Source organism: Piliocolobus tephrosceles, chromosome 11 (genome assembly GCF_002776525.5).
Source record: "Piliocolobus tephrosceles isolate RC106 chromosome 11, ASM277652v3, whole genome shotgun sequence".
Lineage (NCBI taxonomy): Eukaryota > Metazoa > Chordata > Mammalia > Primates > Cercopithecidae > Piliocolobus > Piliocolobus tephrosceles.
The window spans coordinates 17,119,677-17,133,814 of NC_045444.1; the positions used below are offsets into that span (position 1 = coordinate 17,119,677).

General features: G+C 37.1%; 1 protein-coding gene across 1 annotated transcript in view; it reads right to left on the minus strand.

Annotated features, from left to right (window-relative positions):
- Positions 1 to 14,138, minus strand: part of NCKAP5 (NCK associated protein 5) — an 836,097-nt gene that overhangs the window by 533,574 nt on the left and 288,385 nt on the right. Inside the window, exon 3 of the mRNA XM_023195916.1 lies at positions 7,351 to 7,414. Coding sequence (XP_023051684.1) covers positions 7,351 to 7,414 — 64 coding nt within the window. The remainder of the gene's footprint in view (positions 1 to 7,350; positions 7,415 to 14,138) is intronic.

Sequence of the window (14,138 nt, forward strand, 5' to 3'; positions counted from 1 at the left end):
ATAGATAGATAGATAGATAGATAGATAGATAGATAGATAGATAGATAAAAATGGTCACAGCAGCCTTTTAAAATTGCCCATTTTATTCTCACTAAATTGTAATTCTACTTCCATTATATATTCCTATATATGTGTGGGTCTACTTCAAGGCTTTTCATTCTGTTCTCTAGCTTATTTGAATATCTTTGTCCTGACATCATGCTAATTTGCTTTATCTTCAAAACAAATATTCAAGTGTAGGGGACACCAAATCCTCCCATTATCTTTTTTTAAAATCATGTCATATGTATTTAAACTTGTATATTTTCATAGTAATATTTGTATTAGCTTGCCAAATGCTGTGAAAACCTTCTTGGGATTCTCATTAAGATTAAACTGAAAGCATAAATCATTTGGGGGTAAGGTGATATCTTTATGGTATTCCATCTTCCTTTCCATGAATATGCCATACATATATCTCTTTTTATATCCATTAATAATTTTCTCCATCAATATCTCATACATTTCTTCTTAGATTTATTCCTATATGCCTTTTTTACTATTTTAAATATTATAGCTTAAAACTACATTTTCTAAGGGCCGATGATTGATATGTAGGAATTCTATTAATTCATTTTATATACAGCAATCTTCTAAATTTTGACTAAAGATTCCTTTAGATTTTCTACTTAGAAACCATTACTTGTAAATAATTTAAACTATGCTTTTTGCCCAGCTCTTATACTAATTTTCTTACTTCAGTAGCTAGGACCAGAAGTACAACAATAAAATGAGGCAGTGACAGAAGTCATTCTAGTCTGGTTATGGTTTTTAAAAGGAACATTTCTAACGTTTCATCATTAAGCACAATGTTTACTAAAGATTCTTAGTGGAGATATCCTTTATCAATTTAAGGAAATTTCCTTTTTTAAAATTATAAACTAGTATTAGATTTTATCAAATATTTTATACTATGTGTATTGAGATTTTTCTTCTCCTTTAACCTTCTATTACTACTGTCAATTATATTAATGATTTTTCCAATGTTAGGCAGTCATTGTTAGAAAGCCCCTGTGTGTCATTGCATTCCTGGAATAAATACCATTTTAAATAAGCCTTATGAATGTGGGCTGGTACAGAGCACCCAGATCTTGGTTTCAAGTAACTCTGTCCATTAACAGGAACCAGGTGACCTTGGAAAAATTGCTGATTCTAAGACAGGCGTAAGAAGTACCCAAGATAAGCCTGGAGCATCTTACAGTGCCAGAAAGAAAGAAAAAGTGCTAAGAAAAAAAAATAAAAGGAAAAGCAATCATGACAACAACAACAACAACAACAGAAAAAAACAAGTTGAGCATTTCAGAGAAACCAAAAGCTAGGATAATTAGAGCCAAAAATGAAGTAGTACTGCTTTACAATGCAAAGTATAAAATAAATACCAATGCAGTCATATAAATAAATGATTGAGTAAATAATAAGAAAGAAGAGACAAATGTCTCATGCAGAAGAATTCAAAATAATTTCTGTAGATATTCCACCCTCAAGGAGGTGGAGCATATTTCCCAAGTCCAAAAGTATGTGCTACACCTAGTGACTTCCTCCCAAAGAGTACAGGAGAAAAAGGGTGGTGGGAAGGCAAAGAGTAACTTTACAGTGGAGAAATCTGACAAACACTACTTCAGCCAAATGATCAAGATTCATCTCACCAGTGACAAGCTGGGCCAGGCGCAGTGGCTCATGCCTGTAATCCCACTCTTTAAGAGGCCAAGGCAGGTGGATCACTTGAGCCCCGGCGTTGGAGACCAGCCTGGACAATGTGGTGAGATCCTGTCTGTACAAAAATTACAAAACTTATCTGGGCATGGTGGCATGCACCTGTAGTCCCAGTTACCCAGGAGGCTGAGGTAGTAGAAACTCTTGGGCCTGGGAAGAGAGGTTGCAGAGAGCTGACATTGCACCAATGCACTCCAGCCTGGGCTGAACAGAGTGAGACCCTATCTCAAAACAAAAAATCAGAGACAAGTCATGTTGATAATACATACTTTTGATATGGTGTGATAAAAAATGGCTATTTAACTCATGGTTTACTTCCCAAAAATACACCCAAATCTAATTGTTAGAAAAACATCAGACAAATCCCAATGAAACAAATGCCACAAAAACCTAATCAGTACTTCTTAAATCTACCAAGTTATCAAAAACAAGGAAAGCCTGAGAAACTGTCAAAACCAAGAGAAGCTTTAGGAGTATGATAAGTAAATGTAATGTGTTTCTTGGATTGGATCCTGGAGCAGAAAAAGGACATTAGTTAAAGCCACAGAAATCTGGATAAAGCATACACTTCATTAATAGTGTATCAATATTAGTTCATCAGCTGTGACAAGTGTACCATGCTAATGTAAAGTATTCATAAGAGAGAAAATTGGGTACAAGATACACGTAAACACTCTAGACTATATTTGCAATTTTTCTGTAATAAAAAGTGTTTATTTTTTAAAAGTGAGTTGAGGATCTCATTTTCTATTTTCAGGACTAGTTTGTGTAACAGAACTTTCAATGGAAACATATAAGCAGTCAAGTAATCGACATAGGTTGATATGAGCATTTGTAATATGGTAAGGGTAGTAATAAAAGCTGTACTGTTCATTAAATGATGTTGAAAAATCGGCTATTAATTTGGGGAAACATTTCTCTCTGATCTCTACTTCATGCCAAATTAATTCCAAACTGAAATTTTCAAAAATATACATTTAAAAAAACTATAAAAGTTACAGGAGATGAGAATGAACACCTTCATACTCTTGGGGTAGGATGGACCATTTTTATACATACCAATATTTAAGACAACACTGAAGTGTTAAGGACGGAAGAGGCTTCTCAGTAAACTGAGCCAGTGATACTTCAGCACAAGCTGAAACAACCTCCCAGAATGAACAGAAACATAATCTCAGAGAGTTTGTAAAAAATACTGAACAGTACGTATGAAAAACAGTGGTGGCATTTATTTCCTGGAAGAGGAAACTAAGAACAAAGACAACAAATATAAAACATCTAGTATGCTGAAGAAAGTTTCCAAAAATAACGATCTAACAGAACAAAAAAGCAAAATTGATTAAACAAACAAACACAGTGAAGTAACATGTCCAAATTAACAGTACTTAGGTAACTACTAGTGGGGATGGACTTTGGATCCAGGCTGGTCTCACTTTCAAGCTCGCATTACTTCTACATATGTACTCAATTAGATGACTAAAAAGTCATCTTCTTTTTAGAAGAAAATGCAATGTGGTACCCTGTACTGGATCCTAGATCAGAAAAGGAGCATTGCTAGAAAAACTGCTCTAATAAAGTCTCAAGTTTAATTAATAGTAGTATACCAATGCTAATCTCTTAGTTTTGACAATTACACCATAATTATGTAAGATGTTTAACATTAGGAGAAACGGGGTAAAGGGTAGGCAGGTGTGTAATTTTTCTGTAAATCTAAAATTATTTCAAAATTAAAAGCTTATTAAAAAATAAAAGAAATCTCAGTCAGGTATGGTGGCTTACACCTGTAATCCCAGCACTTTGGGAGGTCAAGGTGGGATTACCTGAGGTCAGGAGTTCGAGACCAGCCTGGCCAACATGGTGAAACCCCATCTCTACTAAAAATACAAAAATTAGCTGGGCGTGGTGGTGAGTGCTTATAATCCCAGCTCCTTTGGAGGCTGAGGCAAGAGCATCGCTTCACCAAGGAGGCAGAGGTTGCAGTCAGCCAAGACCATGCCACTGCACTATATAGCCTCAGCGACAAGAGCAAAACTCCATCTCAAAAATAAATAATATAATATAATATAATATAATATAATATAATATAATATAAATCTCTCAAAATGCTGCCTTGTGACTATCTTAAAACTTGTAAGTGTAGAGATTTATTGCATAAAACCAAATTTTAAAGAGGGCATGGTTTGTATTGAAGATTTTGATTATAACAGGTTTGTTGATGACTTTAAAAATAAATATCAGCCTCAATTTAATTACATAGCTTTTCTGTAAAGACTGCTTATATAATTTCTTCTATACCATTTTTCCTTTCATGTAAATAAAAACATAAAAAAACTATAAACAGTAGTCTCTAAATACATATGGTGATCTATTGTGATGAACTGTTTTCCATTTCTGCTACAGACGTAACAAAAGTTCTGTGAAACAAACCTTGTAACAGCAATAATTAAATTTAAAGGATTAATAGAACAGCCTGATTTTTTAGGAGATGTCAGATACTGAAAGAATCAGGACTTCAGAAATAAATGAACTCTAGGAGCGGAAAAGCTGAAGCATATAACTAAATAGAAAACTCAGAGGAGTTTGACTATGTAAAGGAACAGGGAGAAAAAGTCACTGAGAAAGAGGGAGAAAAGCTAAAATAAAGAAATTAATGAAAGTCAGGGCTTATGGTGTCTCCAAGGAATTGAAATGTGACAAATCATGGAATGGGAAGGGAGATGGTAAGAATATGAATAGTATTAAGTTCAATCACTTAATACTTAGGTCTTGTTAGAAGCCTTCCAATGGTTCCCATCTCTCAAAGCATGAGTCAGGGATCCATTGAGACCTTGAGGGTGCACCCATTCCCCCTAATCTCCCTACCCCCCCCCCCCCTCACGTTTTGCTTTCTCTTTTACTCCTCACCTTCTCCTCTCACTCCTTTCAAGCCAGCCCTGCCAGCATGCAGTTCCCCTGGCACTCCAGGGCTTTGCATTTGCTGATATCCCTGCTAGAATGCCCCTCCCCCAGACATCCTCATGGTAAAAACTCCTTCACCTCCTTCAGATTTTGCTCAGATATTAACTTTTTCAGTGATTTTCTGCTATGCATGTTCTAATTTATTTATTTATTTATTTATATAGAGACAGGGTTTTGCTCTGTCGCCCAGGCTAGAATACAGTAGTATGATCATGGCTCACTGCAACCTCTGTCTCCTGGGTTCAAATGCTCCTCTTGCATCAGCCTCCCAAGTAGATGGGATCACAGCATGCACCACCACACATGGCTACTGTTTTGTATTTCTGTAGAGCAGGGTTTTACTATGTTGCCCAGGCTGGGCTCAAACTCCTGAGCTCAAATGATCCTCCCGCAATGGCCTCCCAATACTGTGCATGTTCTATTTTAAATGGTGAACCCCTATAACTACCAATCTCCCCTACCCTGCTCTTTTATTTTCTCATAGCTGCTTCTATGTCCTAATATTTTAATTGCATTGAATATCTGTCTCACCAACCATTAGACTGTAAGCTGTCAGATTTTGCCTGTGTTCACTGTTTCTCCAGTGCCTAGATTAGTGCTGGGCACATAATAAATAGTTTTTTATAAACATTGCCAAAGCAATCAATACAAACATGTGATTTTTCATTACCATAATTAAAATTAGAATAATGAAACATTCATAACTTTTCCAAAGTCATTTTTTGAGCAACTGGGGTCGTCCTTGTGCCCGTGTTTTCTGTACATTTTCTATACTGAACTTCTATAATGTTTTAAAAAGGGGGTTTTGTCTTTGTAAAACACTAGACAGCTGTCTGAGATCATTTTAACTCAAGTACATTCAATGTCAGAGTGAAAAAGAATAAAAGTTCATTCTTTCAAGGCCTGTTCTTCCTATGAGCTTAAATAACATTTAGTTATTACCAGAAAGAGATTCATATCATGAAAATATCATGAAAACTTCACACGAGCAAATGCTTAAAATCATGATCCACTAAATTAAAAGAATCACAAAATTCCCACCTCCCCATTTTAAAGGTGAGGAAACTGACCTACGAAAGTTAAATTACTTCCTCATATTCAACTAGAACATCGCTGACGAAGTGGTGAGCAGGAGCTAGTCCTAAACAAAAGACTGAAACATTACAGAATGACCTAGCACGTCAACATTTTGAAATGCAGTGAGAAGTTCAGATTGGAAATGCTCAGTCCACCATCCAACTAGGCCTTTATTTTCTCCATCCTGTTTCCATTTCATTGCTCAAAGATGCAGGTGAATGTTTTCTTATTTATTTATTTTTTTATTTTTGGAGACAGGGTCTTTGGAGTGCAATGGCACAATCTCAGCTCGTTGCAACCTCCACCTCCCAGGTTCAAACAATTCTCAAAACTCAGCTTCCTGAGTAGCTGGGATTATAGATGCCCACCACTACGCCCAGTTAATTTTTTTATTTTTAGTAGAGACAGTGTATCACGATGTTGGCCAGGCTGGTCTCGAACTCCTGACCTCAGATGATCTGCCCACCTCGGCCTCCCAAAGTGCTGAGATTACAGGCATGAGCCATCACACCCACAGTGTGAATGTTTCTTCATATCATTTGAACATTCAAGATTCTTTCTGCATTAAGATCCCTAGCAAAATAAACACTGTGGTCACCTTCCTAAGTATTTTAGCATGTTCATGGGCCACTGTGCCTTCCAGACCCCACTCAACATTTGGCCTCTTACTCTAGCCCTTTGATTTCCCTGTTGACAGAAGTATAAGGCCAGCACATTTTGCAAATGTCTTACCCTTTTCAGTGGATGGCCTGTCAATTAACTCTCATGAAATCAAATGGAAGCAGCCTTTAGGGTATAAAAATGTGCTACTTATCTAATTCTTTTACTGAAAACTTGCATACATTCCATTGTTTTGCCATAAGTGGGGGAAAAAATAAATCTGGTGTTGTATTTTCATTTCAGAAGTAGCAACAGCAGTTACTCCACACATGCATTCCCCAGGTCCCCAGTCATCTCTGATGTTATAAGTGGCACAGAGGCAGATACTTCGGCAAACACAGTCTGTAAAATGAAGTTGCTATGGACCAAAATAACCGTATTGATTTTTAGTACAATTCAAAACACAAGGAAACATCAGTTTTCCAAATGGCACAAGCTGAAAAGGACAAGGAAAAATATATTGCAAATAGTGAAGAGAAGGAAAATAATAAAGACAATTACATTAGCAAACATCTTGGTGTTCTTTTTTCAGAACACCAAGATGGCTGTTGTTTGTTTTTTAAATCCAAAGAACTGAGAGGTCTGAATTATGTTGAACTGCTACTCATTTGTGGACATTGTGCTCACTGCTGGAAGTCTGACCTTCAGAAAACAAAGCCTTATAATCCTTGGACATGTGAACATCTTATTTAAAGCCTCATTTCTTTTTTCACTTAATATCTCTCACTCTGATGGCAAATGGCAGAGCTGTACAAATTGTTTTATAAATACATCATTTGGCCAAAATATCATTAAGTTTGCTGCAAGCAAATATTTTCCTTAGATATCCTTAATGAGGCAAAGCAGCTTTCAAGCCAGAGACCTCTGGATGTTGTGAATGAGGAGACGGCAGTCAGGACTTACCATGGCCCCCTCACTTGTTCTTTGGGCAACTTCTCGCTGTAGTCGGGCCACTGCCAACTTCTCCCTGGAGAAACAAAAGCACATGATTAGTTTGACCGTTCTCAAGGTAGAGGCGACACTGGCATGGCTGTGAAACATTCTTTTGAGGTCTCTAGAGGAACTCCTTCCTTGGTTTAGCTCACTTCCTCCACTATACTTTCTATAAATATTTAAACTGGTCATGAATGCATTGTTTTCATTGAGTGCCATGGAAGACTTTTTTTGCCATAGATTTTACAATAGCCAAATAAATGTTAAACGCTGAGTAGATGCCTTGTTTTAGTTCATCAACATACATCACTCATAAATACCTTTTTCGTGGCTATGATATTTTAGTTGTCTTTTCTCTATCAACTTTGCTTATACAATTTTAATTATTTTTATTTCTTTTGTTGCTTTCCACACCAATAATATTAAGAAGCAAACAAAACATAACTCCTTACTATTTTAAAAATAACAATAGAAAATCATTTGCATGCTTGCTACATAACAGGCACCATGCTGGGCATTGCATCTGTTCTCATTTGAGCTGACAACAATCCCATGGGTGATTTCACTATGCCCATTTTATAGATGAAGAAATTGAGGTCCAAAAAGGCTAATACACTGAGTCCTCAGCGGGTATATAGTAGTTTTTTGGAATCAAATTTTAGATTTCCTTACTTCAAAGACTAAATAAAAAGTGTGCTTATCAGTTTTTCAGTGTGTAGGTAATATAAAAATGTAGACTGAAAAATCAGATTATTTATTTTAGTACCCCTTATTTAACAATGGGATTCATTTTTAGATCCCTTATAATTCTGGTTTCACTTAAAATATATCCAATACTCACCAAAATTTTAAGAATACTTTTGTAAAGTGATAGATGCCTGCATTTTGGACAGCCTTTCACTTGTTCTTTAACATAGTTGATAGATGTCATAGGGGTAAGTGAACTCTTCTGGTCCCTAAAATGTTAGCTTTAGTAAGGATTTCCCCTGATATTCTTCTACTACTATACTACTATCAAGATGAGAAACTATTTGAGTGATATTTCGCCCCTTAGTCTTCCCTTTGCACAGGATCGACTATATGCAAACATAGAGGATGCAGTTCAATCCCCAGAAATTTTTCCACTGGAGAAAATAGAAGTGAAAATTTCTTCTCTCCTGAGGGCCTGGATCTTTGAAGTGCCTATGACTACCAAGAAGACATGTGCTTTTGTCTGGCTGCAGCTGGGCAGCCTTTTAATAGAAAAAGTTCTCTCTGAATAAATACCTAAAAGCACAGACTAGAAGAAGGGAGACTAGACTAGGAGACATTCCAGAGTGACTAGACTAGGAGACATTCCAGGTATACAAGTTTTGGGAGCCTGTGGCAGGACCTGTGAGTACACCTGTAACAAGGGGCAACAGAGTAGATAAGAAGGAGCCACTAAGTGATGGAAGCCATGTGCCAAGTAATCAAGGCGGAAAGCCCATGTGTGTTCTCTGACTCAAGTCCTGATGAACAGATCAAAGAAGTTCAATAAAAAGAACAAATTAATGGAACAAATAATTGAAAAAGAAGGATATGGCCGGGCGCGGTGGCTCAAGCCTGTAATCCCAGCACTTTGGGAGGCCGAGACAGGTGGATCACGAGGCGGATCACGAGGTCAGGAGATTGAGACCATCCGGGCTAACACGGTGAAACCCCGTCTCTACAAAAAAATACAAAAATCTAGCCGGGCGAGGTGGCGGGCGCCTGTAGTCCCAGCTACTCAGGAGGCTGAGGCAGGAGAATGGCGGGAACCCGGGAGGCGGAGCTTGCAGTGAGCTGAGATCCGGCCACTGCACTCCAGCCTGGGTGATAGAGCGAGACTCCGTCTCAACAAAAAAAAAAAAAAATAAAAAAAAAAAAGAAGGATATGAGTGACTTCTGTTTTAATATGAAAATTAAACACATGAATTTATCTCTTCTCTCCCCAGAAACTGTTAAAAATTTAGTATAGAGGTAACACTGGCAAATACTTATAAAGTCAAAGAAAACAGGAGACTCACATATTCCATACTCTATGAATCAGCAATTCCAGTCTGAGGTCTAAAGTGAACAGAAATATAAGTATATGTTCACCAAAAGACATGTACCAGAATGTTCATAGTAGCACTTTAGTAACCTTATAAACTGAAAATGCACACACCCATTAACAATAGAACAGATATGTCAACTTTAGCATAGCTACATGCTGGAATACTATACAACACTGAAAAGGAATAATCTATACTTAATCATGACAATGTACAGAATATCGCAAATATGTGGTTGAGTAACAGAAGCAAATACAAAACGTATATACTTTATTTCCTATTTACAAAAAGTGCAAATAGAAGCAAATCACATATACAGTTTGAGAAGATAAGAAAAAGAAATAAAATACATGGATATCAAAAAGGAAGACGTAAAACTGTCTCTATTTGCAGATGACATTATTTTCTAAGTAGAAAATCCAATGAAATTTACTACACAACTTATGAGTGAACTTAGCAAAGTCAGAGATAAAAGCTGATGAACAGAAATTAATTATATTTTATATACTAGCAACAAACAATTGGAAAATAAAATTCTAAAGCATCTATTTATAATAATGTCAAAAAATAAAACATTCAGGAAAGACATTTAGCAAAAGATTTGCAAGACTGCCATACTAAAAACTACAAAACACTGCTAAGAAAGATTAAAGGAGATTAATAGAAATACACATCATATTTGGCCGGGCGCGGTGGCTCACGCCTGTAATCTCAGCACTTTGGGAAGCCGAGGTGGGTAGATCATGAGGTCAGGAGATCGAGACCATCCTGCCTAACATAGGGAAACCCCGTCTCTATTAAAAATACAAAAAAATTAGCTGGGTGTGGTGGTGGGTGCCTGCAGTCCCAGCTACTAGGGAGGCTGAGGAGAATGGTGTGAACCCAGGAGGCAGAGCTTGCACTGAGTGGAGATCACACCACTGCACTCCAGCCTGGGCGACAGAGTGAGACTCTGTCTCAAAAAAAGAAAGAAAGAAAGAAAGAAATATATACCACATTCATGGATTGAAAGACTTAATATTATTACACTGTACAAATCTGGTTCAAATAATAAATTCTTTTTCACTGAGATTTATAACTCTACCAAATAAAAAGCAAGACTCGGTAACGAGAAACAAGAAATCCAATAAAGAATTGGAATTTTTTTCTTTTCTTGGTAAACTCCTGGACAACAGCTATGTAGGAATCCAGAGAATAACCAATCTGGATTGCAGCAAAAGGATGGAGAGCCTCAGGAGGATGACTGCAAGAATAAAACAAAGTTGAATCAAAGTAAATTACCTATGTGTTTGTAAGTATTAAGAAGAGTTGTAGAGTTTTATTTTAAAGCTTAAGAATAAGAAATTGGAACATGAAAATCTAGGGCAATGGTAGGAAGTGGCAATTATTCATGCTAGAAAAAACGAAGTTATTCTAGAAATGCAATTCTAAGCTTCCACTAGACTCAGCTGTGAATGACATTTACTTTATCACTGTATTTATTAACTAAATTAATTTACTATTTAATGAAAAAAATTAGAGAAAGGGAAGCACAGAGAAACAGGTGGTACAGAAACACTAAAATCTTATCTTCCATAATAGATAGATAATACATAATGTTTAAAAGTGATCCAGAAACAGAAGTTCAAGCATATTATTTAGATACAAGGATGCAAAACTTAGAAGACAGATCTAGAAGAAAGGGGAGTGACTGTGTCAGAGGAGTAAGATGTAGAGTAGGGAAGGCGATGTGTACATCTTATAGATGTCATCATTGCATTTGATTTCCAAAGTATGTGCATGTATTACTTTGATTTAAAAACTTCTCAAAATGTGTATTTTTAAAAACCAAATGACTCATGTTATTTTTATTAAAACAGTATAATAATACATTACTAGAAAGATAAAGGATCTATTATTTACCAACCAAAGATTCAGCATCAAATGACTCATTGCCTTGGACGTGAGAGGCACCTCCTGAGAAGCTTTGGTAAATTAAGGCAAAATAAGAAGTCACTATAAGCAACGAGTCTTTGGACAAACGTTTTTAAGTACATACTACAAACAGTTTAACAGGTTACAGAGATATTTTAAATTTATTTATTTATTTATTTATTTTTTATTATACTTTAAGTTCTAGGGTACATGTGCATAACGTGCAGGTTTGTTACATATGTATACTTGTGCCGTGTTGGTGTGCTGCACCCATCAATTCATCATTTATATCAGGTATAACTCCTAATTCAATCCCTCCCCCCTCCCCATGATAGGCCCCGGTGTGTGATGTTCCCCTTCCCGAGTCCAAGTGATCTCATTGTTCAGTTCCCACCTATGAGTGAGAACATGCGGTGTTTGGTTTTCTGTTCTTGCGATAGTTTGCTAAGAATGATGGTTTCCAGATGCATCCATGTCCCTACAAAGGACGCAAACTCATCCTTTTTTATGGCTGCATAGTATTCCATGGTGTATATGTGCCACATTTTCTTAATCCAGTCTGTCACTGATGGACATTTGGGTTGATTCCAAGTCTTTGCTATTGTGAATAGTGCCACAATAAACATACGTGTGCATGTGTCTTTATAGCAGCATGATTTATAATCCTTTGGGTATATACCCAGTAGTGGGATGGCTGGGTCATATGGTACATCTAGTTCTAGATCCTTGAGGAATTGCCATACTGTTTTCCATAATGGTTGAACTAGTTTACAATCCCACCAACAGTGTAAAAGTGTTCCTATTTCTCCACATTCTCTCCAGCACCTGTTGTTTCCTGACTTTTGAATGATTGACATTCTAACTGGTGTGAGATGGTATCTCATGTGGTTTTGATTTGCATTTCTCTGATGGCGAGTGATGACGAGCATTTTTTCATGTGTCTGTTGGCTGTATGAATGTCTTCTTTTGAGAAATGTCTGTTCATGCCCTCTCTCACCACTCCTATTCAACATAGTGTTGGAAGTTCTGGCTAGGGCAATCAGGCAAGAGAAAGAAATAAAGGGTATTCAGTTAGGAAAAGAAGAAGTCAAATTGTCCCTGTTTGCAGATGACATGATTGCATATTTAGAAAACCCCATTGTCTCAGACCAAAATCTCCTTAAGCTGATAAGCAACTTCAGCAAAGTCTCAGGATACAAAATTAATGTGCAAAAATCACAAGCATTCTTATACACCAGTAACAGACAAGCAGAGAGCCAAATCAGGAATGAACTTCCATTCACAATTGCTTCAAAGAGAATAAAATACCTAGGAATCCAACTTACAAGGGATGTAAAGGACCTCTTCAAGGAGAATTACAAACCACTGCTCAGTGAAATCAAAGAGGACACAAACAAATGGAAGAACATACCATGCTCATGGATAGGAAGAATCAATATCTTGAAAATGGCCATACTGCCCAAGGTTATTTATAGATTCAATGCCATCCCCATCAAGCTACCAATGAGTTTCTTTACAGAATTGGAAAAAACTGCTTTAAAGTTCATATGGAACCAAAAAAGAGCCCACATTGCCAAGACAATCCTAAGTCAAAAGGACAAAGCCGGAGGCGTCACGCTACCTGACTTCAAACTATACTACAAGGCTACAGTAACCAAAACAGCATGGTACTAGTACCAAAACAGAGATATAGACCAATGGAACAGAACAGAGTCCTCAGAAATAATACCACACATCTACAGCCATCTGATCTTTGACAAACCTGAGAGAAACAAGAAATAGGGAAAGGATTCCCTATTTAATAAATGGTGCTGGGAAAATTGGCTAGCCATAAGTGGAAAGCTGAAACTGGATCCTTTCCTTACTCCTTATACGAAGATTAATTCAAGATGGATTAGAGACTTAAATGTTAGACCTAATACCATAAAAACCCTAGAAGAAAACCTAGGTAGTACCATTCAGGACATAGGCATGGGCAAGGACTTCATGTCTAAAACACCAAAAGCAACGGCAGCAAAAGCCAAAATCAACAAATGGGATCTAATTAAACTAAAGAGCTTCTGCACAGCAAAAGAAACTACCATCAGAGTGAACAGGCAACCTAGAGAATGGGAGAAAATTTTTGCAATCTACTCATCTGACAAAGGGCTAATATCCAGAATCTACAAAGAACTCAAACAAGTATACAAGAAAAAAAACAAACAACCCCATCAAAAAGTGGGCAAAGGATATGATATTTTAAATTTAAAAGTTTCGGCCGGGTGCGGTGGTTCACGCCTGTAATCCCAGCACTTTGGGAGGCCGAGGCAGGCGGATCACGAGGTCAGGAGATCCTGACCATCCTAGCGAACACGGTGAAACCCCGTCTCTACTAAAAATACAAAAAAAATTAGCCGGACTCGGTGGCAGGCGCCTGTGGTCCCAGCTACTCCGGAGGCTAAGGCAGGAGAATGGTGTAAACCCGGGAGGCGGAGCTTACAGTGAGCCGAGATCGCGCCGCTGCACTCCAGCCTAGGCGACAGGGTGAGACTCCGTATCAAAAAAAAAAAAAAAAAAAAAAAAAAAAAAAATTTAAAAGTTTCTCTTTACTTTTTTAATGAAGTTTAAAGTATGCAGAAAAATTAAGAAATCATAAGAGCACAGGTTACTGAATAATCACTAAGTGAACAAGTCCCTATTAGTCCCACATAAGCAAAAAAGCAGGAACACTGCCAGAATACCAGAAGCTACTTTGATGCTAATGATAATTAACTTCCTACACCAATACCTGAATTCACTTGCCACACACTT